The sequence below is a fragment of the Urocitellus parryii genome, chromosome 13, assembly GCF_045843805.1.
Source record: "Urocitellus parryii isolate mUroPar1 chromosome 13, mUroPar1.hap1, whole genome shotgun sequence".
Lineage (NCBI taxonomy): Eukaryota > Metazoa > Chordata > Mammalia > Rodentia > Sciuridae > Urocitellus > Urocitellus parryii.
In genome coordinates this window covers 46,199,276-46,226,728 of record NC_135543.1, presented here as the reverse complement: position 1 = coordinate 46,226,728, position 27,453 = coordinate 46,199,276, and the positions used below count along the sequence as shown (strand labels likewise).

The 27,453-nt window shown below is 38.8% G+C and overlaps 1 protein-coding gene across 1 annotated transcript in view; it reads left to right on the top strand.

The window, feature by feature from the left end:
* Ttc39c (tetratricopeptide repeat domain 39C) overlaps positions 1-22,479 on the top strand; it is a 101,886-nt gene extending 79,407 nt beyond the window's left edge. The window contains exons 7-14 of the mRNA XM_026388062.2: positions 4,510-4,603; positions 7,568-7,675; positions 10,665-10,774; positions 11,829-11,952; positions 18,181-18,278; positions 19,733-19,837; positions 21,075-21,113; positions 22,178-22,479. Of these exons, the coding sequence (XP_026243847.1) occupies positions 4,510-4,603; positions 7,568-7,675; positions 10,665-10,774; positions 11,829-11,952; positions 18,181-18,278; positions 19,733-19,837; positions 21,075-21,113; positions 22,178-22,267 (768 nt within the window). The 3' untranslated portion in view covers positions 22,268-22,479. The remainder of the gene's footprint in view (positions 1-4,509; positions 4,604-7,567; positions 7,676-10,664; positions 10,775-11,828; positions 11,953-18,180; positions 18,279-19,732; positions 19,838-21,074; positions 21,114-22,177) is intronic.
* Positions 22,480-27,453: the final 4,974 nt, after the last annotated feature.

The window sequence follows — 27,453 nt, the reverse complement described above, 5'->3', positions numbered from 1 at the left end:
GTTTGTAAATCATAAATAGAAATTTCTTCTTTTGCTAAAAATGGCATCAACCAAATTCCTGCAGCAAACCACATTTCTTAGTGCAACATTAGAAACATCCTCATTAAAGCCAGAAAAAAATCTAGGATGTGTGCTGTGCTTGCTGCGATTCCCTATTTTAACTGGTGCTCTCAGCCAGTGAGCATGCAAATCTATTCCAGAGGATGAGACAATATCATAATTATTTGCAAATGATTTTAATGTATCCATGGAAAATCCAAGAGAAAAAAAAGTCATTAGAATTCCTAGGAGTATAATAATATGACATATACAAAATCTACTTGCAGAAATTCAGAGTTTTCCTACAGATCAGCAACACTCATGGAATAAAACAGAACAATAAATTTCTTTTATGATTGCCACAAGTATTAGAAATGTCTAGGCATAGCAGCTAAAAGCAGAGGTCTAGTTCCAGCTGGTTTCCCTCTACAGGCCCAGGCCTCTTCTCCTGCTACTGTGTGGGCATGAAGCCCTGTATGGGTATGAAGCCCTAGCCCCTGGCTTTCAGGAACTGTGATATCATGACCACCATATGCTCCTCCAGCATCAGTGAATACTCCTATTATGAAAAAGAGCTTGAATAACTAGAAAAACATGTTTCATCACTGTGGTCACGATGCTTACTTTAATTTGGCAATAAATATGCTCCATTTAATTTGGCAAACATTGGTGCTTTGTGTTCTTCATTGCTTCCTTTGGAAAGTAAAGCCATATAACATTTTTTTTTTATTTTACTGGTGAGGAAACTGAGGCTTCAAGTGGTTTTTGTGACATGGCTCATCATGGTGTCATCGTGAACTAAAAGCTAATGTGGTACCAAGCCCTGGCTTAATGGCTCTTTCCCATAAAATTAAACTAAATCAAATATCCAGTTGAGAATAATTATTTCTCTCTTCTGTGGTAGATATTCTAATTTGTAACAATAAAAATTTCCATAGGTCATTTTTATTTTAAATTATTTTGATGGAAACTATATTCACACTATTTTACCTAATGTCTGTTCATTGTAATTTCTTAAGGAATGATCAGGATAGAACTAGAATTTTGTAGTTATGCTTGTTCTTGGGCCATGTCTTTCAGCTCCCATAATATGATTTTAGTGCTTTCAAATTGTTAATCCTTATAAATGAAAATACATGTTACTTTCTTCATAGTTTAATTCTTTAAAAAAAGCAACCGTGTTCAGTTCCTAAGGCTATGTAACAAATTGCTATAAACAGGATGGCCTAAAACAATAGAAATTTATTCATATATAATCTGGAGGCCAGAAGTTCAGAATCAGCGTCACTGGGTATAGGGAATCCCTCTTGACAAGACTACAGCCATCTTGGTTGTAACCAGGTAATATGTGTGACCCTTGAACACATTCTAAGCCCTGCAGGATAAACAAAGTCACTAAGAGAGTCAGCCAAGAGTTTTATGCTGGGCACTCACGCCTGTACTTACCTGATGTCCTGAGAAAGCCTGGCCATATTTCAGTTGGCTGCTGGCCATCTTTGTTTAAGGTACCTTATGAGCCCTTTCCTCCTGTCCTGAAGTATAAGGATCCTCCAGTCTTGTAGCCCTCAAGATGTGCTTCTGCCTGTAAGTCCCTGATAGGCTGCATTAGGTGCAGTTCTAGATTTGTCTGCCTCTTTTCTTTGGTTTATAGCACCTACTACCTTTGGTGACCAGTTCTCAAACACTGGGTTTTCCCAAAACACTGAGCCAAATGAAATCAAGGTGTCAGCAGGGCCTCGCTTGCTCTTGAGGCTATAGTGAGAATCCTTTCCTTACCTCTTGTGCCTCTGCTGGTTGCTTGCATACCTGGGCCTATGGCCATATCACTCCACTCTCAGTCTCTGTGGACACAGAGCTTCTCTTTCTTCATGTGTTGGTCTCCCCTGCTTCCTTCTATATAAGAATGCATGTAGTTACATGCATTCTTATATAGAAGATAAGATCTTTAATTTAATCATAGCTGCATACATGCACCCCAAACAAAACTATTCTTGGAGGCAGAGAATTTGAATACTGGTCAACTCCTAGCCTATTCACCTTGACCAGGTTTCTTAACTTCTTAAAACATTACTTCATCTCAAAAGGGAATTGGTACATTCCTAAGTTTTTGAAAGGCTTAAGAGAAATGATATTGATTCAAATATTACCTCTTTGTCTTTTTTATTTACTTGCATTCAAAACCTTGTTTTGACTCACTTTTGCACCTCCAGAGCCTGACCACCCCTGACATGTAGAGGTTGTGTAATGTGTGCTTGCTGAGTGCTTTTCTGTCCTCTGAAGGATATTGTGGCATTGCACCATCATGCACTGAACCCTCAGCTGGCGACAGCTCAGTGACAATGACCCATCCAGAAATATCCTGAGAAAGCTGAGTGTCATTCACTTAGCAAGCAGAACCTCTAACCTGGAGTTTCTTCGTCACCATGCTGAGCCAAGTGCATATATGAAACAGGAAAAGAACTGATGATCCAGAAAAGGAAAAGTTTGCAATGGGTGTAACAAGCACCCAGCTATCCACATACATGTGTGTGGGCATGTGCATGTGTGTGCGTACGCTCGAGCACACACACGCATTCTGCATAGAAGACTGATTTTTTTTTTTTTTTACCTTGCTGGTGTTTTGTGTTTTGGCTGTGTACTTACAGCCGGCATGACTTCAGCATTGTGGGTCTGTCGTACATTCCCATGAGGTTCCTTCCAACTGCCCATTAAACTGCTCGGAGACAGCCATGGGTGACATGCTGACGTGTATTGTTCTGAGGCCACCTACCCAGCATTCATGGCTGAGGATAAGGGTTTCAACACTGCGGTTTGAGCCTTCCTGACAACAGAGCAGCATGTCACTTTAGGACATGGACATTTATTGATCTGGCCTTGGATAATGAGTCATTTGGCTTACAATGTCCCTGAGTCATGGGCTGTCCTGAAGATCACTTTGCTGACTCATGGTGCCTTGCTGTCCCAGAGGCCTCCTGCAGTGATGGGGGTCCTCCCAACAGCCTGCAGCTTCTTTTCCAGGACACTCCTGTCCCCTGCTTGGCTGGCTGAGCAGAAAAGAGGCAGCTGGGAACCTCGGGAGGAAATGAGTGTGGAGCAGCAGCAGGAGACACTCAGGGAAGCACAGGAGAAGGGATGAGGGAAAGCCACAGCCCAGCACAGGCAGGGCAGGAAAAGCCACTCATGCCAGCAGGCCATTGAGAGCAGGCTGCGTCAAGACTTCAGGGTGTGTGAGGTTTTATTCATTATGTACATGGCACTTAGCACCTGCTGAGGCCTACCTCCAAGTCAGCAAACCCTTGTTATCCTGGTGGTGCTTTTTAGGTGTTCTGGTGAAATCAGGTCAGCAAACTTTGAAAGCTGTGTTTAGTCAAGAGAAAAATGAATGTGCAGTAGTCCAAGAACCCCAGTGCTGCCTGAAACCATAAGTACTAGGCTTGTCTTATATGAGAGTATTGAAGATAAAGCTAATTCATAAATTGGCACAGTAAGAGGTTAATGTCAATAACTAATAAGATAGACCAACTGTAACAATATACTGTCATAAAAAGTTCTATGAATGGGGTCTTCTCTTTCAAAATGCAATTGTATTATATTGTATTTCAGATCACAGTTGACCACAGGTAACTGAAACCACAGAAAGCAGAACTGCAAATAGTGGGTGGGGTGGGCGACTCCTGTGTTTAATCAGGAATAAGCAGAACTGACTCTACGGAAGGCTAGTGGTTCTGGACATTAGCAGATGAATGCAAAAGTTGCCAATGCAACCTGGATCTTTGGAGAATTTCTAAATTACTGGGAGAGGAGGATCTGATGGCCAGAAGCAATTAGAGATCAACATTCTGGTTAGAGAATGAAACTGTCCAGTGTGTGGTAGAGACTGGGAGGACCACACAAAGGACTGAGGACTGGCCGAAGGGGAGTGGCTTCATGCATTCCCTCAGTGCTGATGGAGACTCTTTCTTGGCCAGGATCCGATACATACCTGTATGTAAGGCCCTGTGCTTTTAGAATATATCTGGCAACAAAGGGATAGAATAGCAAGCAATTGTGGTACAACGAGTTCTACTGTACTAGCATGAAGAGGGTGCTGAAGGAGAAGGTGGTTGTAAGCTGAGCCCTTGCAGGTGGAATCTACTACCTAAGCAAAAGGAGCTGGGTGTGGGGTGTGTACCCATAGTTCCAGCATTCCAGAGGCAGAGGTAGGAGTATCAAGATCAAGAGCTTGAGACCAGCCTGGACACCATAGTGAGACCCTGTCTCAAAAAAAAAAAAAAAAGGAGTTCTCTGTGCTTAGATTAATCTCACAATGCTGAGACAATTGGAGTGCTTTCTTAGCAATCCTTAAATGACTTTCTTCTACACTGCATAATCTGTTTGAAGTAATCACATAGGAAATTTTTTTTTGCATTAGGATGATTGTAATATCAATGGTAGATCTTAACCACTAACTCCATTTTCCTTTTTTCCTAGTGTCAAATCAACAGTGCCTTGACTTCTTTCCATACTGCTTTGGAGCTTGCAGTAGATCAGAGAGAAATTCAACATGTCTGTCTGTATGAAATTGGTAAATATCAAATGGCTCTCCACCTTCTTGTTATTAAGCAGTATTGATGCTTCTTGATGCAACTTTTCATTTGTAATGCGGTTCAGTTTGTCTTTGCAAAGTGCTGTTGCATAATAAGGACTTTGTTATGCTAGTACGTGTCATGGTGCTTTTCTCTCTGGGTCACTCTGCCTTGTAACATTTTGACTTTAGAATAATTGGTAATGTTAAGTGAATTAACTGCATTGCCATTTGTGAATACCTAGTGTACAGAAGAATCCAAACCCTTTTTTTTCCCCCTCCTTCCCACTACTGCTTATTTGAGAAGAAAAATATAACATCAGAGAGAGTTGGACCTCAATGCCAGCTGCCCTGAGATCTCCAGCAAGTTGCCTAAACCTTCTGAGCCACATAGTCGCCTGGTGTGGAGGAGCTCACCCAGGGCAGCCCAAAGGTTTAGGTGAAGCCTCCATAGGAGACTCCACACCTGTCAGAAGCTTCTCCTCCTCCTGGAGATAACATTTGTAAATGGACTTAGAAGTGCTTATTTGCCTAAGATTCTCCCCTCCTTCACCAGAGTGGCTGCTGAGTCTTTTTAAAATTTATTTATTTATTCTAATTTGTTATACATGACAGCAGAATGCATTTCAATTCATAGTACACATATAGAGCACAATTTTTCATGTCGCTGGTTGTATACAAAGTAGAGTCACACCATTCTTGTCTTCATACATATACTTAGAGTAATGATGTCCAACTCATTCCACCATCTTTCCTCCTCCCTTCCCTCCTCCCTTCCTTTTCCTCCCCTTTGCCCTACCTAAAGTTCCTCCATTCCTCCCATGCCATCCCCCATCCCCATTATGGATCAGCATCCACATATCAGAGAAAACATTTGGCATTTGGTTTTTGGAGATTGGCTTACTTCACTTAGCATAATATTCTCCAGTTCCATCTGGAAAGCAGTATGGAGATTCCTTGGAAAACTTGGAATGGAACCATTTGATCCAGCTATCCCCCTCCACGGTTTATACCCAAAGGACTTAAAAACAGCATACTACAGGGATGCAGCCACATCAATGTTTATAGCAGCAAAAATTCACAATAGCTAAACTGTGAAACCAACCTAGATACCCTTAAAGTAGATGAATGGATAAGGAAAACGTGGTATATATACACATTGGAATATTACTCAGCTTTAAAAGAGAATAAAATCATGACTGCTGAGTCTTTTTGCTGTCTGCAATCAACTCTTAAATCCTGGCACATTTGGATTTCAAAGTCCTTTTATGTAGAAGTTTCTCCATTATTCTGAAAAAAGTAAACACCTTTTTGGGCTTGAAATGAAAAGTTGTTTTGTTTTATTTTGTTTTAAAGGGGGGTTCCAGCCTAATACTTCAAGTTCACACCATACAGCACACGTGAAAGAATCGGAAAAGGGTAGAGAAAGGAGCACTCCCCATTTCCTCTTCCCTGTCTCTGCAGAGGGACAGAGAAGAGGAAGCAGAGAGTGCTCAGAGAAGCACTTAACACCCGTCAGCACCAGACCACAGCAGCTTCTCCTGCTGTGGACATAACTGTCTTCCTGAATCCTTTGAAGAAAAGTGCCAACAAAATGATTGGGAATTACCCAATAAATAACATTACATTTTAAATGCCTCTTATGGTTTAGGAAGAGGAGATGATGTACAATCCCATGGAAACATGTACTTTTATGTAACCTAAATTCTGATGGAGCTCTGCTCAGTGGCCATAAGGTAGAGTGAGAAGTGTTTCAAAGAACTTGAATTTAAAAAGTGCAGCTTTGGTGGCCTTTTCTAACCTGCCATTTCAAGGTCTGTTGCAAGTCAGGACTTTAGAGCTGAAGGAAGCTTAGGGACCGTCTACCCCAGGCCTTAGGAAGGTCAACTCAGGAATAAGTAGCCATTCCAACTTGTTCTGCAGGCTTGTGCTTAGGGCCTCCACCTAGGTTTTGTATTCAATCTAGATCCTTCCCTGACATCTAATATGGGGTGAAAACAATTAGCTAAAATAAGTCAACATAGAAGTCCCACAGAATTTGACAGTGAGATTGGTCCAAGTGGATATCATTCCCCGCCAAATTGTTTAAATGGCAAATGCAAGATTACATGATTACTTTGGTATCTGATACCAGCATATTTGTTTTTATGGGGGCAATTGTGAAAAGGAGAGAGCATTGGACTTTAATCCACAATTCTTCCCTCCTAATAGCTGTGTGGCCTTGAGCAAGTCACTGACCTGTGGCTGCCTTAGGTTTTTCCCTCTAACAAGAGGACACCATCAGCCAGCTTTGCAGGGTTGCACTACAGATTAGCAATAATTGGTATCACATGATAGCACACAGTAGGGCCAGTTGACGGAAGGTAACATGATTAACAACGAGAATATAACTTTTTTTCCTTTTAGTGGCTGCTGTTCCTTACCAGAATGCCAGTCTGACAGTGTTTTAATGTAGGAAAGATGGGGTCTCTTCTCAGCTCTACTACCAATGAACAGATGGAGGGTGGGCAGTACTTATTTCTGACTGGTTGTCTCTGTACTTCTCACAAAAGTCTGAGCATTAATAGTAATCATTAATCATTAGGTGAGTGCCTTGAGACTTTCTGAGTCGCTAAGTATATAATATAAATATATTGCTTCCACTGCTGCTCTTTCTGCCTGCGCCAATACTTGGAGAAGTACTTGGTTTAATCTCACCACGATATGGGGCAGACTGGAGAATTTTTCTAGAAATCTTTACACCGTTTTCTTCCATACTGCTTAATCGGTAGTGATATCCAAAATGCCCTGTCTTGCTCAAATTTTACACTGAAAGCATTTAGAGGAAAAACTAATTTTAAGTTTTCAGTGTTTCCTAGAACATTCACAAGAAGGTTAGTGGTATGTTGGAGATTTGTAGCTTAAATACAGATCATGGAGCTCTCTACCTTAGGGTTATATGCTAAATTTATATTTCTTTCCTAGGTTGGTGCAGCATGATCGAACTCAACTTCAAGGATGCATTTGATTCCTTTGAGAGGCTGAAAAATGAGTCCAGGTGGTCACAGTGTTATTATGCGTATTTGACTGCAGGTGAGTGGTGGTCCACAGAGCCATAATATGCCTGTCTGTGGATAGTCCGCTCACACATACTGGAGGTAGAGAATCATAGAAGCAGCAGTTTCCCTGACACGTTCATGTTTTCTATAACAAAGTAAATAGCAGTGGGCTACTGTGTTCACTGACCCAGCTGGATGCCAAGAAATTCAGTAGTGTACCTGATGTTTCTTCCTTCCCTTCCCCCTCCTATGCCTGGCCCATCCTGTGCTCTGTCTTGAAAATACTTATTTGGGGCGGGGTTGTGGCTCAGCGGTAGGGTGCTTGCCTAGCATGTGTGAGGCCCTGGGTTTGATCCTCAGTACCACATAAAAATAAATAAACAAAACAAAGGTGTTGTGTACAACTAAAAAATAAATATTTTTTTAAAAAGAAAATACTTATTGTGAGGCTTTCCCAGTTTTTGAACATTTTGCCCTCAACAACCTCACCTGCCCTTATTACACTTTTTTCTTTTTGCTGTATTTTTTATTTATTAGTATTTTAAGGAATTTTTGAGATTGAACATGTCTACATGTTTTTTGGTTCTGGGGATTGAACCCAGGGGCACTTAATACTGAACCACATTCCCAACCCTTTTTTATATTTTATTTAGAGACAAGGTCTCGTTAAGTTGCTTAGGGCCTTTCTAAGTTGCTGAAGCTGGTTTTGAATTGGCAATCCTCCTGCCTCAGCCTCCCAGAGCCACTGGGATTACAGGCATGTGCTACCACACCCAGCTGATCGTGTCTTTTTTTTTTATTATTTTTTTTATTTATTATTTATTGTTGGTCGTTCAAAACATTACATAGTTCTTAATACATCATATTTCACAGTTTGATTCAGGTGGGTTATGAACTCCCAATTTTACCCCGTATACAGATTGCTGTATCACATCAGTTACCCTTCCATTGATTGACATATTGCCTTTCTCGTGTCTGATGTATTCTGCTGTCTGTCCTATTCTCTACTATCCCCCCTTCCCTCCCCTCCCCTCCCCTTTTCTCTCTCTGATCATGTCTTTTTCATTGTGTTAATAATGCTTTTGGTGACCTGGTTACAGAGTTGCAGTTATCTGGTCCAACATTGCTTTACCTGTCAACCTTGTTATATTTACCTGTAATGTTATAGAACTAGGAGTATTTCAACTCTGCAGATCATTATAGCATAAACACTAATCTTCGTTTTATATTTTGCTTTTTTTTTTTGTCTTTTTGAGATAAGTGAAGATGTGCTGCCACCTGGTGGACAAAAGTGTTATGTGTCCCTGTGATACATGCATGAGGTGTGAAACTGAAGAAACCCCCAATTGGTTGTATATTTTTTTGCCTTTAAGCAATTTTATGTAAATCCTTTCAGGTTTATGTGGAGGAACTCTCCTTATGCATCCACATAAATAATTCTTTTACTTAAAATTAAGACTTGCTAGGTGTGGTGGTGCACACCTGTAATCCCAGAGACTGAAGTAGAAGGATCACAAGTTTGAGGCCAGCCTCAGCAATTTAGTGAGGCCCTAAGCAACTTAGTGAGACCCTGTTTCAAAACAGAAAATAAAAAAGGAACTTAGCTCAGTGGTAAAATGCCACTGGGTTCATTTCCCAGTACCAAAAAAAAAAAAATCAAGACTGGCATTGTATCTCAGTGGTAGAGTGCTTGCCGAGCACATGTGAGGCACTGGGTTCGATCCTCAGTACCACACAAAAATGGAAAAATAAAATAAAGGTATTGTGTCCATATACAACTAAGAAAAAAGATTTTTAAAAGTAAAAAAAAAAAAGACTTTTTGTTTTTGGTGTTGAGTTGAATTCAAGGCCTCACACATGCTTAGCACACTGAAGCACTGAGCCACACCCTAGCCTCCCAAACATTATTTTGAGTACCTCCTTATTTTGAACACTTGGATTTAATGAAACATCTTCCCTTTTCATTCCATCCCCTTAACTCTTCTATTTATGATTGAATTAACATGAGCCAATGCATTTATCCTGGATATCCTATAAGTCCCTATAAAATTGTGTCAGACTATTAGCAATCAGTACAAAATCCTCTTTAATTTATGCACCTTACTGTACAGGGCATCAATTCTTCATGGCTGTATCTGATGTTTGAATATGCTTATTTTTGACATATGAGTTAGCGTACTGTGTCTCACACCTGAAGGATTGTTTGCATGGAGCACCGGGCAGTATGAAGGTGGTATGCTGATGATCCAGATCTTAGCCATCCTTCAAGGCTCAGCTTAGCTTCTCAGAGCTTCCCATTACACCAAAAAGAAATGATTCTTCTTTTCTGATCTTTCCTAAAAGCACTTTGGTTCTCCCTTGCTAAGGGCTCCTGTTACTATGTGCCTTGTAATTGGAACTCTGTGGTGTGTGTGTGTGTGTGTGTGTGTGTGTGTGTGTGTGTGTGTGACCTCTACAGCTGAAATATACATTTTTTTTTCTAACTGCAAGTTTGTGTTTCTTCTTGACATTTTATTGATGGGTTATGATGGTAGGAGGCCAATGAACATGTGCAGGACTAATCCATGACTTCCTTCTTAGGACACAGATGTCTTTCTCCTCCTGCCATGAAGCTTCCATGATCCCTTCACCTCCTAGTTGTTCCTCCTTAAGATTCCTTTTATTGTTTTTGTTTGGGGGGGGTGCTGGGGATTTATCTAGGGCCTTGTGGAAACTCTGCCACTGAACCACATCCTCAGCCCCAAAGCATCCTTTTTTTATTCTACCATCTGGGCACATGGGCTCCAAGTAAGTTGTACACAGTGACAGCAGTTCATTGCACGCAAGCCTTCCTCCCCAACAAGAGGATGGGGATCGTGGCTTTCATGCAGAGCAGCACAGTCCCCCGTGTGGCAGTCTTTACACGTGTGCGCTCCTGTGTTTTCCTTGGTGGTATTTTCCAGGCATCCTCCTCCTGGGGCTCAGTGGCATTTCCCCTCCTGCCCCTCATCATACTCTAGAAATACACTTCTGCTTTCTTCCAGTCTGCCAGGGAGCCACTGGTGATGTGGATGGGGCACAGATCGTCTTTAAAGAGGTTCAGAAACTCTTCAAAAGGAAAAACAACCAGATCGAACAGTTCTCGGTGAAAAAGGTACGATGGAGCTGATGGGTCCAGTGTCTTATCTATGATGGACACTTGTGACTAGCTCTGCCTTGGATAGGCTTTAGGAAAACACGTTCATATCAGGTAACAGACATGTCACATGAAATGCGCTTCACCACTGTGGAGAGAATTTACTCCTGTGAGCACATTTCTGCTCTGAATAAAAAATACTTGTTTCTCTACAAATAACTATGACAAACTTAAAAAAAAAAAAGTTGAGTAGAGACGTCACAGACCCTGTAGAGCTAATGAGCACATCTGGACAGGGAAAATATCTGCCTAAAAAATTAGGTGGTCTCAAAAGGGTGCACACTGGCAGAACTAGTGAGAGACACAGACTGTTGGATGCTCAGGAGGGTAAGCATGTCACATTCTGATGTAATAAGAAGCTAGAGCATATGTCAGATTTGCCAGTAGAAAGGTCAGGACTATAGGGACAATGTCTGTCCCAAATTTATTCTGCTAACCCTCGAATTATATAATATCATGTCATATCCTGAGGTTTCCATGATTTTAATTTTATAAATTTTCTTTTACTTTATAAGCATATTTTTCTTTCATTAATATTTATTGAATGATCATTTAATGAATTTGTTTTGAGTAAACATTGGATTATAATGTTTATAATAAATGCAACTGAGAATACTAGGCGTAAGGAGAAAATTTAAAGCTTGATAGACCTGTAACTCAAACGTCTCTAGTCTTCCATCTTCTGTGTAACACATGGAGTAGTAACTTAGTTTAGTTTGTCACATAGCTGTTACACATGTATCGATTTAAATTAAAATAAATCTGGTCTCATACCCAAGTTTTCAGAATCCTTTGAGAATAGATTGAGTTTAATGATGAATGTGAGGCCTATCTACAAATATATTAGAAACTGGAAAGCAGAACTTTTTTTAATATAGAGAAATTTTCATTTTTGGCTTTGTGGGAGAGGGACATTCACATTGAATGTGTATCATGTGTTTTTCCATGTCTCCAAAATGTATTTTGTATTTATTTTTGAAAAATGGAGCCTAATCATTCCTACTGCTTGCAGGCAGAGAGATTCCGGAAGCAAACCCCGACCAAAGTGCTGTGTGTGCTGGCATCCATCGAGGTGTTATACCTGTGGAAAGCCCTTCCCAACTGCTCCTTCCCCAACCTGCAGAGGATGAGTCAAGGTAAACACGAGACCGTGCACACCTGCTTCTTTCTTCAGTGTGGCTCCTTCCGACTCTCCTTAGCATTACTCAGGCTGTGTTGTTTTTGGATTGAGAGTGCAGCAGTGAGGGCAGTTCTGTGTCACAGCATGTGGGAGTGGGAGACACAGGTGTAGACAGATGCACTTGCTTGGCTGGGAGTGCTTAGTGATTCTCTGCTACACCTGGTTTTAGTTCTGCAGCCATGAGTCTCTCTGAAAGCGTGCATTTCCTTCCCCAGTGAAAGCACTTTGTTTCCCATAGGTGTGATTCACGTGCATAAGACACTCAGATTGAGTGTTTGATTCAGCGAGTAATTGTGACACCTAGATACACCTAGCATCCCTCACCATGATCATGATCTACCACCCTTGACATTTGCCTCATGCCTCTTCCCAGCTAATCTCCACCTCAAGGCACCCTGTGTTCTAATTTCTATGTCCATAGATTAGTTTTGCTTGTCCTTGAACTTTGTAGAAGAGGAACCATACAGGATGTACTTTTTTTTTGCACATGGCTTAATTTGTTCAGCGTAATGTCTGTGAAATTTAAACACATTGCAGCCTGTAGCAATAGGTAGTTTCTTTTACTTGCTGAGTAGCATTCCATTGTGTGGCAATACCCATACCACTATTTGTTTATTTGTTCTTCTATTAATGGACCTTTGTTTATTTTTGTTTTTTTAAACTATCATGAGCCAGGTCACAACAAACACAAGTGTACAACATAAGTTGATGAGTGTTTTGTGTACACATACCTTGGAGTGTAATTAGAAGCCTACATTTTTGATTCATGTATTAGAAAACCCAGCAGCTTATAGGTAACAGTGATAATTATTATAGTTGTAGGAAAATTTCAAAGGGAGAATGAACTAAATATTTGACTAAAATAGAGCTTTGTTTAAAAGCATTTCGTCTAAAGGCTTAATGGTAGGTATTCGAATGGCATTTGGTAGTCTAGCAAGATATTTGCAATCTAGATAAAGAGGAATGGCGGAGAGTATTGTCATGCCCATTGTAGATGAGGAAGCAGACTCAAGAGCAGCTGGGTGACATGCCCAGCTCCTTGGGAGCCAGCATCTATGCTGCTGGTGTGAGTCTACCACATTGAGTGGCAGGGCTTTCAGTGATCCTGCAAACAGCTTCACCTTGCTGGGAGTGTGAGGAGGCTTAAATCATGCAGCTAGAAGTACTTCCAAGATGAGGCAGCTACGTTAAAGTAAATACAAGTAGAGCCAGGGTTGTGGCTCGGTGGTAGAGCGCTTGCCTAGCAGGTGTGAGGCACTAGGTTTGATCCCTAGCACCATATAAAAAATGAAATAAAATAAAGGTATTGTGTCCATCTACAACTAAAAAAAATACAATATATATATATACACGAAAGTACCTCCAAAAGTATGGTTTCATGGAAAATGTCTTTGGAAATAAATTCTTACTCACATATATACTGCTGTTTCCCAAAAGACTTTAACATGAACATTTTGAGCTTATTCCAGAAATAGATTATAAACCACTGTAGAAAATCTGTCTGCTTTTTCTGCTATTACACTTGTTTCTGACCAAAGATTATATTGTCCATCAATCACACATTTTTACCATCAGACGTCCCCATGGATGACTTCAGCCTATTTCTTAAAAACAAACAAAAAAAGAGTCTGCTCTTAAAGGTTAAAACTTTACCACTCTTCTATTCCAGGGGTCAAAAGAAATTCCCAAAGAAGTTTGGGGCAGTGGCTCTGTAATTAGAATAGGAACTTCCCTTCCCAAGGGGACTGCTTGAAAGGAAACAGAATTTTCTTAGATGTATAAATTCTGCTATGTTCATTTTTAAAGGGTTTGCATAACTCAAAACCCTTCCCTTGTAGAAGCAAGTATAGACTATCTACCAATGTCTACCTTAAAGGAATAATGAAGATCTTTAGTAGTTTTTAAATGTGCAAGTACAGGGCCATGTATTTAGAGAGATTGAAAACATCTAGAGATATAAGAGGCGGGCACATAAATCACATTTGAGATTTGACCGTTATCTTTTCAGTTTTCAAAATGAACAATCCAACAAGAAAGAAGTGTTGGTGGAGAAAGGGGCAGTCTCTGGGGATGAATATGAGATGATTCTTTAATATCTTTATTAAAAGTCAACCCAGTTCCGAGGTTAATCAGATGCTCTCAGTCCCTGGTGTTAAGCAGCCATGCTCCAAATCAATCCAGCTACACAGAGTTCAGTGCAGAGTTGGTAGAGGAAGTTACACTCCCTCAGAACCTGTGACGGCAGGCAGTGGGGATCCTGAACGTTTCGAAAATGCTGTCCATCAAGCCCGCGCAGCGTTGTGCATTGAGGCCCCCTCTGTAACGGTCAGCAGGGCTTGCTGGGTCACTGTCTCCTGCTCTGGTGGTTTCACTCATGGCCCCTGATCCCACCACCCTGGCCCCACCTACCACGTCCTTCCTGGTGTGAAGCCAGCTGTCTGTGTTCTCATCACAGCAGCCAGGGTGATTCTGTTTAAACCTTAGTACTATTGTATCGCTCCACTTCTCAGAACTCTCTATGGCCCATCATCTCCAGTTCACTCTGGCTGGCAGAGCCCTACATAGTTGCTCTCTGCTCTACCCCTTTGCTCCTCAGGCTCCAGCCTTGCTGATTCTTCCTGTTCCCTGTTGGCCCCAGTGCCTTTACACATGCTCTTTTTACCACTGTGAGTGTTTCCCCCCACACACTCCCATGGCTCCTTCAACTCCTTTCCTTCAGGTCTTTACTCAAATGTTTCATTTTCAGTGAAACTCGACCTATGCACACACTTCTAATCCCACTTTCCCCTTATTTTTCACCTTAGCATCTTAGCACTTACACTTACTTGCAAGTTTGTCTTTTGCACTATTTGTTTCCCCCAGAAAATATAAGCTTCTTTTTCTTTTTCTTGTTTTTTTGGGGGGTGGATGGGTACTGAGGATTGAACTCAGGGGCACTCGACCCCTGAGCCACATCCCCATCCCTATTTTGTATTTTATTTAGAGACAGGGTCTCACTGAGTTGCTTAGGGGCTTGCTAGGTTACTGAGGCTGGATTTGAACTTGCAATCTTCCTGCCTTAACCTCCCTAGCCACTGGGATTACAGGTGTTCACCATGGTGCCCAGTAAGATGTAAGCTTCTTAAGAGCAGAATTTTTTTGTTGTTGTTGTTGTTGACATTATTTTGAGGATCAGTGGTATTTTAATTTTTTTAAGTAGTTCACAAACTTGCAAAAATATTCACACTGCTCAAAGAGGTGGGAAGCAAATTGTTAAGCATCCCTTATACTCTGACATCGTCTCCTCCCAAAAGACAACTGCAGCCTGTGATTTTGGGAGTGACCTTCTGGAGATGTTCCATACATTCAAATACATGTGAGTGTACCTATCTATACAGGTATGAGTGTGTATGTATGTACTCATACAGTCTCCCCCACCTCCATCTACAGGTTCTGCTTCAGACAGAAAATATTTGAAAAAAAAAAATTGCTTCCGACTGAACATGTACATACAGACTTTTTTTCTTCTCATTATTCCCTAAACAATACAGTATAACAACTATTTACATAGTGTTTACCTTTTTTTAGTCATTCCAAGTAATCCTAGAGATGATATAAAGTATATAGAAAGATGTATAGGATATCTGCAAATACTAGGCCATTTTACATCAGGGACCTGAGCATCCTTGGGTTTAGGGATCCTGAGGGGGTCCTGGAACCGATGAGCCAAGGATGCCAAGGGATAGCTGCACTTAATGGGAACACACTCTACCCACTCGTCCACCCTGTGCTTTTTTTCATTTAACAACATTTTGGGGATCATTTAATGTTGACATATAGAACTGCCTCATTCTTTGAAATGTGGTCTTCCAAAATAGGAGACATTGATGATGTACTTAACTGGTACCGTAGCTGTGCACACGTTGGTTATCTCCAAACTTGTGCTCCAACAGTTGCTTTAATGACCATAGTGGACACGTTTATCTTTGCGTCTGTGTGCTGTATTAGCTGAGAGTAAGTTCCTAAAAGAGAAATTTCTGAGTCAAAAGTATGTGCCAGTTAAATTCTTTAGTACATTTCCCCATATTGCCCTCTAAGCACATTGATACCCATTTAGAATCTTCATAGTAATTTTTTTATTATTAATTTTAGGCACAATGTTGTGTAAGCATATCTCTAGAACTTTTTAATCTTGCATAATTGAAGCTTTAAACACATTGAATGGCAGCTCCCACTTGTCCTACCCCTTAAAATCATCATTCTACTTTCTGTTTTTGAATTTGACTAGTTCAGATACCTATATAAGTGGAATCGTGTAGTATTCCTTCTGTGATGCTTATTTCACTTAGCAGGATGTTCTTTGAGGTTCCTCCCAGTTGTTGCCTATGACAGGATCTCCTTCTTTTGTCAGACTGAATAATGTTCCTTTATATGTCTGTCCTACATCTCCTTTATCCAGTCGTTCACTGATGGATATTTAGATTGTTTCCTTATCTTGGCCATTTTTAATAATGCTACAGTGACCACAGATGTGCAGATGGCTCTTTGAGATTCTGATTTTAGTTCTCTTGGTAAACAACCAAAAGGAAATTGCTGGATTATATGTTAATTCGATTTAAATTAAAATTTTAGTTGTTGACATGCCATTATTTTATTTATTTGTATGCAGTGCTGAGAATTGAACCCAGGGCTTCAGATATGCTAGTCAAGCACTCTATTACTGAGCCATGACCCTAGTCCTGTATTTAAAAATTTTTTTGAGGAACCTCTATACTGTTTACTGTAGTAACTACCTTTATATTTATATTCATATGTGTACATTCTATATTCCCACCAAGAAGGGTTCCAATTTCTCCACATCCTCTTGTTATTTTTTGTTATCTTGTTTGTTTGATAATGGCCATCCCAACAGATGTGAAATATTAGCTCCTTGTGGTTTTGATTCCCATTTCCCTAATGATTAATGATGTTAAACATCTTTTCACATACCTGTCAGCCATTTGTATGTCTTCTTTGGAGAAATGTTTATTCTACTCCTTTGTGAAGGCAGGAATTTTTACCTATTTTGTCACTGTTGTAGTCTAAGCACCTGCTGCCTGAAAAATAGTAGATGTCAAATAAATATTGACTGAGTGAGAGTATGCATGAATGAATGAGCAAGTGAATGAACTGCATTTAACATTTCCTTAACATCGCTGCCCTAAGATCTTGAGTTCTTTTTTTTTTTTTTGTATGGGAGTATTCCCAGCTGAGTTTGGGGGTCAACTCCTGCTTCTGAAGGTTCAGATTTTATTCTTCATGTTTACCTCCCAGCCACTCCACCAGCTCTTACAATGTTCTGCAACTTGAGCACATTTTATACACATACTCTCTCATTGCACCTTAATATCTTTATTAGTCCATAGAAATACTTTCATTACTTTATCCCTCTATTAGCTCCACTACGCATCTGATCTCATTTCCTTGGAAAACTTCCATAACATCCTTCAAGAAAGCTTCCGGTCCTTCTTGATTGCTTAGCACAGTACTTCAGTCATGTAAACGTGCCTGTTGCATGGTTTGTGAAGTTAAGGTGATGGCAGTATCTTGAGATGAATGAGCTTCTTCCTTGGAGCAGTTTTAGATTCACAGCAAAACTGAGTGGAAGAGACAGTTCCCATATACTCCTTCCCATCCTGTGGGTTCCCCCACCGCAGCCTCCTGCCACCATGTGGTACATTTGTTACACTCCATGAACCAGCAGTGACAGCATAACTCACCCAAAGTCCGTAGTTCACATGGGGTTCACTCCTAGTGCTGCACATTTTCTGTGTGTCTTCTGTGTCCCACTTGTTAGTCTCTGCATCCTCTGTAACCTCTGGTAACCATTGATCTTTCAACTGTGCCCATAGTTTTGCCTTTTCTAGAATGTCATGAATAATACTTGAAATCATCTTCACAGCCTTTCCAGAGTGGCTTCTTTTACTTGGTAATAATAAGGTGCTGTTTTGAGTTTTCTTGGCTCTTTAAAGTTTGATAGTTTTGCCTTTCTTTGATGGAGGAGATTCACTAATGGGAGATGAATGGTGTCTTCTGAATTTCTGGGAGCAGAAACATGAACTGAATATGTAGCTACAGGGTGAAATAGTGACTTCACGCTTGGTGATATTCAAGGAACCGAATGACTGTGTTTCCTTCCTGCTGTTTTCACTGCCCTCTCTTTAAGCTTGCCACGAAGTGGATGATTCATCTGTTGTTGGATTAAAGTATTTGCTTCTTGGTGCCATTCACAAATGTCTAGGAAACTCAGAAGATGCCCTTCAGGTAAGCTGTTAACGTTGTCATGGCTACAGAAAATAAACCATGACCACCTACATCTGTGTTTGTGAGAAAGATGAAAAAGTATTAAACAAAACCAAACCTCCCACTGCAATGTGAACTTTACCCACTTTATTTGATTAATGCCATCTTTTCAGATGGTAGAAGTTGACGGTGATGAGTGTAATATTTTTAATGTAACTGCAGATTCCCAGGACACTTCTTTATACATGGGCTTCTTTTCTGGCACTAGGTATTTATCAAAGATGCAATCTCATGAATAGCCAGGAGGAGGCCTCACACATAACCAGAAACCAAAATGATCATTTCCTTCTTTTATACCTGCAGATTTCTGACGTAGAACTGGAGGTGAAGTCCAGGAAGTTGCTAGCTTAGGATAGTTTAGGTACATATTAAATGAAAAATAATCACTAACAGGTTTCCAATGTTGTTGGAGGGACCTTTCTAACTAAGTTTTTTGTTTGGTTAGTTTTTGTTTTGTTTTCATTTTGGTGCTAGGGCTAGAACTGGGCCCAACCACTGAGCTACATCCCCACCTCAGTTAATTTTTCTAAGTGTATCCCAGAGTTACTTTGACTACTTTTTGAAAGAGTTCATATAAGTAATACAGACTTGACTTTTAAATGCAAGAATATTAATATATTTGTACTGGAATTTTAAATCAATTTTCCAATGTGTGATTATGATCATTATTACATGACTTTAAACAGTTTATTTTAGATCACTCTGTTTAAGTATCAACAAGACACAATCAGGATACACATCAAAAGCTGGTTCTTGGCTTGTGTGTTTTCTATTTTAAATATAAAAATGATGCTTTTCCACCAAGATTAGGGAGGAGACATGGAAATATATTCTAGCTACTTTATTCAATGTCTCTGATTTCATGTATCTGCTAGTTCCAAGTGAACAATCAGGTCTTGTATTCTTATGCTGTAACTCTTTTTGTGCATCTTGTCTTCCAAACTAATTCTGCATTATTTGAGAACCCACATATTATACTTTTTTCTAGTTCTTCTATGTAGTGCACATAGTGGGTGCTCAACAAATGTTTTTTCTTCATGGCATTTTTTTCCTTACTTGTGAATTAAAAGTATGACACCCACCAAAAAAATGTGGATGTTTATACTTTGATATACAAATAAAAATATTTTTCAATAATAAGATCCATAGAAGTTGGTGAGTCATCTGGAAAAATAAGTAGCATAAGTTAGGTTGAGTGGTGGAAGACATATTCTGGAGGAAGCCCACCAACAGGCATGTGAAGGATTTCTAAGATGTGAATGGGATGGATAGGAAGGAACGAAAATGAGAAGAGAAAATCTGATCTGGAAAACAAAAAGAAAATCTGTCTCCCTTCCTGTCTCCAGAAGATTGTGATAAGCCTTATGCTAGTAGGAAAATAAATTTATTCCAGTAACATTTTTTATTATTTTCAGTTCTTTCAGCGAGCTGCTAAAGATGAGGTGTGTCGTCAGAACAATTTGTATATTCAGCCATATGCTTGCTATGAACTTGGCTGTCTTCTATTAGACAAACCAGAGGTAAGATCACTTCCATATATGTACATATATTTTAAAATAATATTTATCAGCAAAAATGTGCTCACAAACAGGCACAAAGCATCCCTCACTTAAAATAAATGGATTGAACCATAGGTTCTTTGTTTTGTTTTCCTTGGTTTCACGTTGGATGAGTCCAAAAAGCCAATAATCCCATTTTCCTATCTTTAAGGAAGTAATGTCTTTTCTGGAATTTGAATTACAGATGTAACTTTTGAGACAAAGATTCATTTGAGGAAAATCGAATGTTTTTTCTAGTACAGTACAATATGATGGAGGATGATGTACTGGGAACAGAACTGAGTCAGGATTCTAGTTCTGCCATTTACAGTCATGCCACTGGTTAGGTTACTTAACCACATACCTTCTTCCTCGTGTATGAAACAGAAAAAAAAATACTTGCCTTGCCAATTTAATAAAGATGGCAATGAGAATAAATAAAGATGATATCATGTATGGTTACTTTAAAAATTTTAGACTATCATACAAATAATATTGACAGTTATTATTAAGGTGTGCATTTAAGTTAGTACAATGGGTTAGTGGGGTTAACTTTATAAAATACCAAATTTTAGTAAGTTCATCTTAGCTTTCAAATGTATGGTCAATTGATAGAATTAAAACTCTAGCCTAATTCTTGAAAATGTAAAAGCCTATCTTTCCAAAGATGGATTTTTAATTGGAAAATCTTTTCCTTTGGACACCTAATTTTACCAAAACAGAAAATGTCATTTTTTACAAATTTAAATAGAATCTTCTAACACCATGTTCTTTATTTTAATGAAAATTTCTTTTCTCTTCATGTACCCATAATGTATACAACAAGAATGGACTATCTATTTTGAGAAATTAAGTTGATATCCTCACTGAGCAATACTTTCAAAAGGATATATCTTAGTGTCTTCAGATAAAACCACTTTCTTAATTATCAATAATTTCAGGTTGTTTAGTAAGCTTTTAACCTATAGAACTATATCTCAGTTATTGCTCCTCACAGGATGTACAGTGAGGACTATGAAGCATTATTTATCAAGCAAAGCCTTGATGAGAATTAATAAGCATTGTTATATTAAGGAAACATGGAGTCTTTGACTTGACTGATCAGTTGACTCACCTCTACCTACTATGAATTATGTTCGTTAACATGTCCTCCTATGATAATATTTTCTGCCTAGGTATACATGGATGTATGTTGAAATAACGTTTTTCTTGTATCTAGACTGTAGGAAGAGGACGAACTCTACTTCTTCAAGCAAAGGTAAACATCCTGAATCTTCCTCTTCCCCATGGCCCTTCTTTTCCTGTTCACTGTACACCTGAGTCTGAATTCAAGAAAGTTTGTGAGGCAATGTTCTGATCAATAATTCTGGAAAGGAGAAGTGATAACTAATTCAATCAGTGAGAACATGATTTCTTTTTTTCTTTTTTCTTTTCCTTTTTTTTTTTTTTGTACTAGGGATTGAATCCAAGAGCACTTCACCACTGAGCTATATCCCCATCTCTTTTTCAAATTTTGAGACAGGGTCTTGCTAAATTGCTGAGACTGGCCTCTAACTTGAGATCCTCCTGCCCCCTCTCTAGTTGCTGGGATTATAGGCATGTGCCACCATGCCTGGCTGAGCCCTAGATTTTTTTTTTTAATTTTATTTTTTTTAGTTTTCGGCGGACACAACATCTTTGTTTGTATGTGGTGCTGAGGATCCAACCCGGTCCGCACGCATGCCAGGTGAGCATGCTACCTCTTGAGCCACATCCCCAGTGCTGAGCCCTAGATTTTTAAGTGAAATTCCAAGATCCTGAGACATTATTCAGCCTGTTTTATAATTGCTACAGTCTTAGTGTTTGGGTGGAGAAACCACCTTTTTTTTTTTTTTTTTTTTTTGTCTTTTTCTGAGACAGGGTCTCACTATATTGCCCAGGCTGGTCTCCAGCTGCTGGGCTCAAACCATCCTCTTGCCTCAGCCTCCCGAATACATGCAGGCTGGGAATATGAGCATGCACCTAGTTCCAGGGAATACAAACTTTTGATTTTCATAACTATGTTCTTGAGTTAAGAATTTCTAGCAGTAACTTAGTTTGAGCACAACTTGAGGCTACTATTTTAAGAATAACATAAGGAGAATTCTCCAAAGAGAACATTACCGCATTCAGTTTACATTTGTAGAGTAAATACAAAGTCTGAGGTTTGGGGAATAAGAAAATCAAGTGGATGTGAAACCTTTATTAGGCTGCAGGGAGCTTTGCCTGGAGTGTGAAATGTCCTGTGCCCTGTGCAGGTGGAGCTAACGGTCCACTTTAAACAGTCTTTCTCTGCTCTTACAGGAGGATTTCTCTGGCTACGACTTTGAAAACAGATTGCACGTCCGCATCCATGCTGCTCTGGCCTCTCTGAGGGAATTGGTTCCTCAGTGACAGACCCGGAGTGACCCCTCTGTCCCTCCCCACCCAGGGTCTGCACTTTAAAATAAAAGCAGAGGACAAAGCACTTGTGAAGATCGACTTTTCTTCTGCAAACCACCTGTGCCAGGGACACATTTTCTCAATGAGGCTGACATATTAAAGATCTCCTCTTTTAAACATGTAGCGAGAAGTAATAATGATGATGACAATAACAATAACTAACCACCTGGGGAGAGGGTTAAGTGACCTTGTTCCAACATTTTAGTTTTGTGATTTATTATTTTTAAAATAAAATCAAACTCAATATTTGTCCTGTGATCTTGTAGGAACGCCTACCGTAAGCAGATATCAGAATGGGTGACGTGAAGCAGCACCTGTAAAATTATTAACAGTATCAAGATATAGCATTTATATTGTGTTTTGAAAAAATAAAAGTGCTTTCTAGCATTTTACTTTAGCCTCAAAATATGCCTATAAATAATATAGCACAGATATTCTTATCTCCTTTCACACACATTAAAACTCAGGCACAAAACAGCTAATCCAATTAATTTATCACTTATAAATAACTTATTACTTATTCCAATTAATTGTCCCTGTTATCAGTGGAGCAATGAATAGAAAACAGATTTCCTAGCCACCAATTAAATATTCTTCTACTATAAAATATATATACACATATAGATACACACATATATTAATAACCCAGTATTCCATGGTTTACTTATTTTTAAAAAATGCTCTTTGGTTGAAGCTTTGTTATAAAAAATATTCACCTCCAGATTGTCTACAAAATGTTTCAAAGTAGACCTTTTCTTTCCTTCTCTATGGGTTAAATAAATAACACCTATATTTTAGGAGTTTTCCCCTTTCTTTGTAAAAATTACCTAATGATCAACTTTTAGAAATCTTTTAAAAATTACTTGAAAAGTTATTCTTGAATAAATATGGGGTTTTGTTTTTCTTTTTGCCTCAAAATAGTTGATGGTGAAGTATTTGCTGGACTGTATATTACCAGGATTTAATCATTTTCCCCATTCGCTCAGGTTATTAGATGTTATAAAAGGAATTCAAATTATTTTTTTATTCTTCATTGCTTATTTTTATTGATTTTAATTTGCCTCCATGAACAGTATTGAACTCCTGGGGTTTTGAAGAATCTAAATACCTCAGTCACTTTCAAGAATTTTTGCCATAATTAATTAGGTTCAATCTTTAGGTTCAATTTTTTAAAAATTTATACCCAGTATCATTCATTTACATATCCTGTTGACTGAAGCACCATCTTACATGATGTTAATACATTGATATTTATAAAATAAAAAGGAGAACAGCTAGAATATTGACAAATTTAATCTAATTTAATCTTATGTTGAAGAAATGATTACTTTGAAAGAAGTTTCTCTTTACTGACTTGGGCTAACCTATGTTTCCTCATTCTGTTATGAATCACTTTTTTTTAGTTTTGTGATCTATTATTTTTAAATAATAAATCAGTGTGCTGTTTCCCAAGTATTCATTTACATTAACTTCCTGATGTAAACCCTGTATGGATTTTTAATACCAGCAAGAGAGAAAAGATTGCTTTCCTACATTCAGGGAGTGAGTACATCCAGAAGACAAGAAGAGAAAATTTTTCTGAAGAGAAAAATTAGTATCTAAAAATATTGGGAGTCTGATAACTGACAGGAAGAACATTGTGAATCTTTAAAGTATGACTGTTGCCATTTTTTTTCCTCTTCTTAATCTATAGTATACACAGCAAACATTTATGTTTTGACTGTGGAGCCTTCTGAATCATGAACTTCTTGACTCGTTCATTCTTATTTGAATTTTCAGTTCCAATGTTATTCAAGCTATTCTTCCGTATTCAAAAATTAAATAAAATCTTATGCTTTCAATTTTTTAAAAATAACTTATGTGTACACTCATGGCTTTAAAAGTTACTTTTATTTTCCCATAGAGATTCCAGGAATTCAAATAAATTTGTGTTCAGCTGACACTTGATAACTGTGCAACACCATTCAGGAGATTTTCTTTAGTAGTCAAAGCATAGGTCTGTTAAAAAATAGTCTCTCCCAGCCTCAGTTCAGAGAACCCCCGTGGCCCATTTGTATTAATGTGGTGCACAAACAGTGGGTAGATGAACATTCTAAGGACACCAAAATAATAAAAGCGCAGTGTGAGTCCACTGTACTATGAGGGTGGCTGGAATCTGAGTACACTTTGAATTGAGTGATTTGTTACAGTTATCTGGCCTACATGCTGTGCCCCATCCAACCTGTGAACTGACTGTGATCTGCCTGGTAACTTGATTCAGTATAAACTGCTCTTTTCCCCTTGCTGATGAAGAAAATAACCATATAAGTAGAGCTATTTTCATCTATGTGTGCTTCTCTTTTATGTTACCACTCCTTCCCCTTTCCTAATTTGGAGGCTTTCAAATGGATCTTCTACTTTATAAATGTCAAATCTATTTTTGTATTAGATTGTGCCTATGATAAGAGAAATCCCTAATGTATATTTTATGTATGCTGAACACATTTTTATAATTTGATGGACTTGGAGGCATGGTCTAGTAATAATGATGTAACATGTACCTTGCTGGTTAATATATTTAAGATTTTACCTTTATTGAGTTAGGTATCTTATTTTTTTTTAATTTTAGTGCACGATAACTAAGTCTTCTATTGAGTTAAGAATTTTAACTTTCAGGTGTTACAGAAAAATAGACTATTGTTATGTATTCTTTAAATCAGTTTACTGAATTTGTACTTTTATATTTCTGCCAACTAAAAGGACAGTGCACATCCAATTTTAAACACACGTGTGCGCACACACACACACAGTCACTTACTATACACATGCACACATTCTTTTCTGTATAAACTTTTTAAATGGATTTCTTCCTTAAACAAATCAAGTATTCAAATGTGACAAGCATTCAAACATGGCTTTATACATATGAAGATAAAACTTATTGCCATCGTGATGAACTGTTTTAGTTTCTGTGAGTGGTATGTTTTGTAGGGGAAAAAAAAGTGTTACACCCAGTTGATCATAAGAAAACATATAATAGAGGTTGATGACTTAGAAGCTAGGAAGAGGAAGAGAAAAGGAAAACAGGAACCAGAGAATGTAAAGTTGGGACATAGTAGTTGTGGCCCCTCATTAGTGTGCACAGTTGTCAAGAACACAGAGTAGACCTGCCTTTCTAATGAACACTAGCAGGGGGTTGAGAGCTCTCCTTGTTGACTTGGTTATAATACTTGTAACCCAGGTAGCCTGTGGATAACAATTGCTTCTCCCACAGGCCAGAGGTTCCCATTTTTATGTTTTAATGATTAGCCCTTTTCACCAAAGTTCTGGCTCAGTAGATTCTAGGTAGGCTTGGAAAGGTGTTTTTAATAAAGTCCCAAGATGATTCCAATGCAGGTGGTCTGAATTAGAGAAATAATGCCCTAGGCCATCATCTTTTATTATGTATTTAGTTTACCTGATAGAAAAGTGTAAAATGAACAGAATTATATAGCTAGGTTGAGCTCAGTCACAATATATTATTATGGGGTCACTAAGGAAATGCTTCTAATCCACTGGTTTTCTAAAGTAGATTTCTGAACTTAGTTTCAAAGATAAAAATGATGCCTGGAGGGGCCAACTAGGTCTTGGACCTGATAAGCTAAAAACTCAGAGGTGACAATAGCATGTGTGTTCAAGAATCTGGGGTCTCAAGTGGGAACAGGATGGTTAAGAGGAAGACGGAAGAAGTAAACAGACTATATCAAGAACTTTTTGAACTTCTGTAAGGTAAGGATTTGGGATGTGAAGAGGAGAACAGGAAAACAAGGTGGATTGTCTAATGAGCAATGCAAGTAGACAAATGCAAGGACTAAAGATTGTAAAACCACATTATAATCCTTAGGAGTTCAAGAAATCAAAGTGGCAAATGGGCAATGGTTTAAAAACCCTTGTTTAAATGTTTCATTGTAACAATTTGCATTTCAGAGTGACCCAAAATAGTCCTTGGAGAAATTAAAGAGCAAAGGTCTCCCTTCTGAGTGGCAGGTATTTCTGCATAGTACCTGACACTTAATATGTGTACAAGATGGCCAACCAAGGTTAGGCTACACAACCATTAACATTCCTAATTCAAAATGCCACAAATAGGGTCTCCAATGTCTATACTTAGGGTTTTCAGTAGCACAGTTCATAGCACATTGACAGTTATAGTATTATAAGTAAAAACTTCAAAAATCATGACAGCTCATCTTTTATTTACACTTTCTACAGTGGGGTTGGAAGCAAATGATGAAGTATGGAAAATGTAACACCTGAAAACCTACCCCAAAGAACTTTTCTCCCCTTTAAATAGTAATCTTCACAGTAAGAGAAAGCTTATCTAGCAACTAATGGATACTTAGTAATAATCGTTGAGTGAATGAATTGCCCCCAAAAATGCTGTTTGTAGCTTGGATGTAATGGAGGCCTGATGTTGACTTTGATTGCAAAGCTCTCTAGAAGCATTTTTTTCCTGAATTAAAAAAAAAAAAAATCTGATCAGATCTATGTACCCAATGATGCTATTTAATAGCTGGTTTACAGTGGTTCTTGTTGCTTTTTGCACATTTGAAGATGGATTACACTGAAAGCTGTTTGGATTCAAAATCATTGTATAGTTATTTAACGCCCAGCACGAATCTGTGAGCCCTTGAAAAGAGCGGGCCTTTTAAAACGAGGCAACATTTCTTTAACTTGGTAAAACTGAGCCTCAGTTTGTCTTTAACTCGCATCCTGTTGATCACAGTGATTTTGAGGGAACAGATTTGCGTAATCCTAATAATGGAGAAACAAGAAGTTTCAGAATTAATGGGATTTTGTCAAGTGAAGAAGTGCTGTTGGATATAATTATTCACTTACAGTATTTGTTGTGTACACCGTAGCAGAAATTTTATTAAAGGTGACCCAAGAGAGTAATAAAGGGGCATGGAGTCGTGCTGGGAAAGAAGAGTCAGTGATGACAAGATAGAACTGCCTTCCAAAGCAGCTCTCATCTCGGATCAACCGAAATAGACCAGTCGCATCGACCTCCTATAGGCCGTTTGGAACTGCCAGTTTCATGGCGCCTCGATGTCCTGGCAGGAAAGGAGAAGCACGCCCCTCTCGCCCTCCGAATTCCGGCCTTTGTCCCTTTGGGCTCC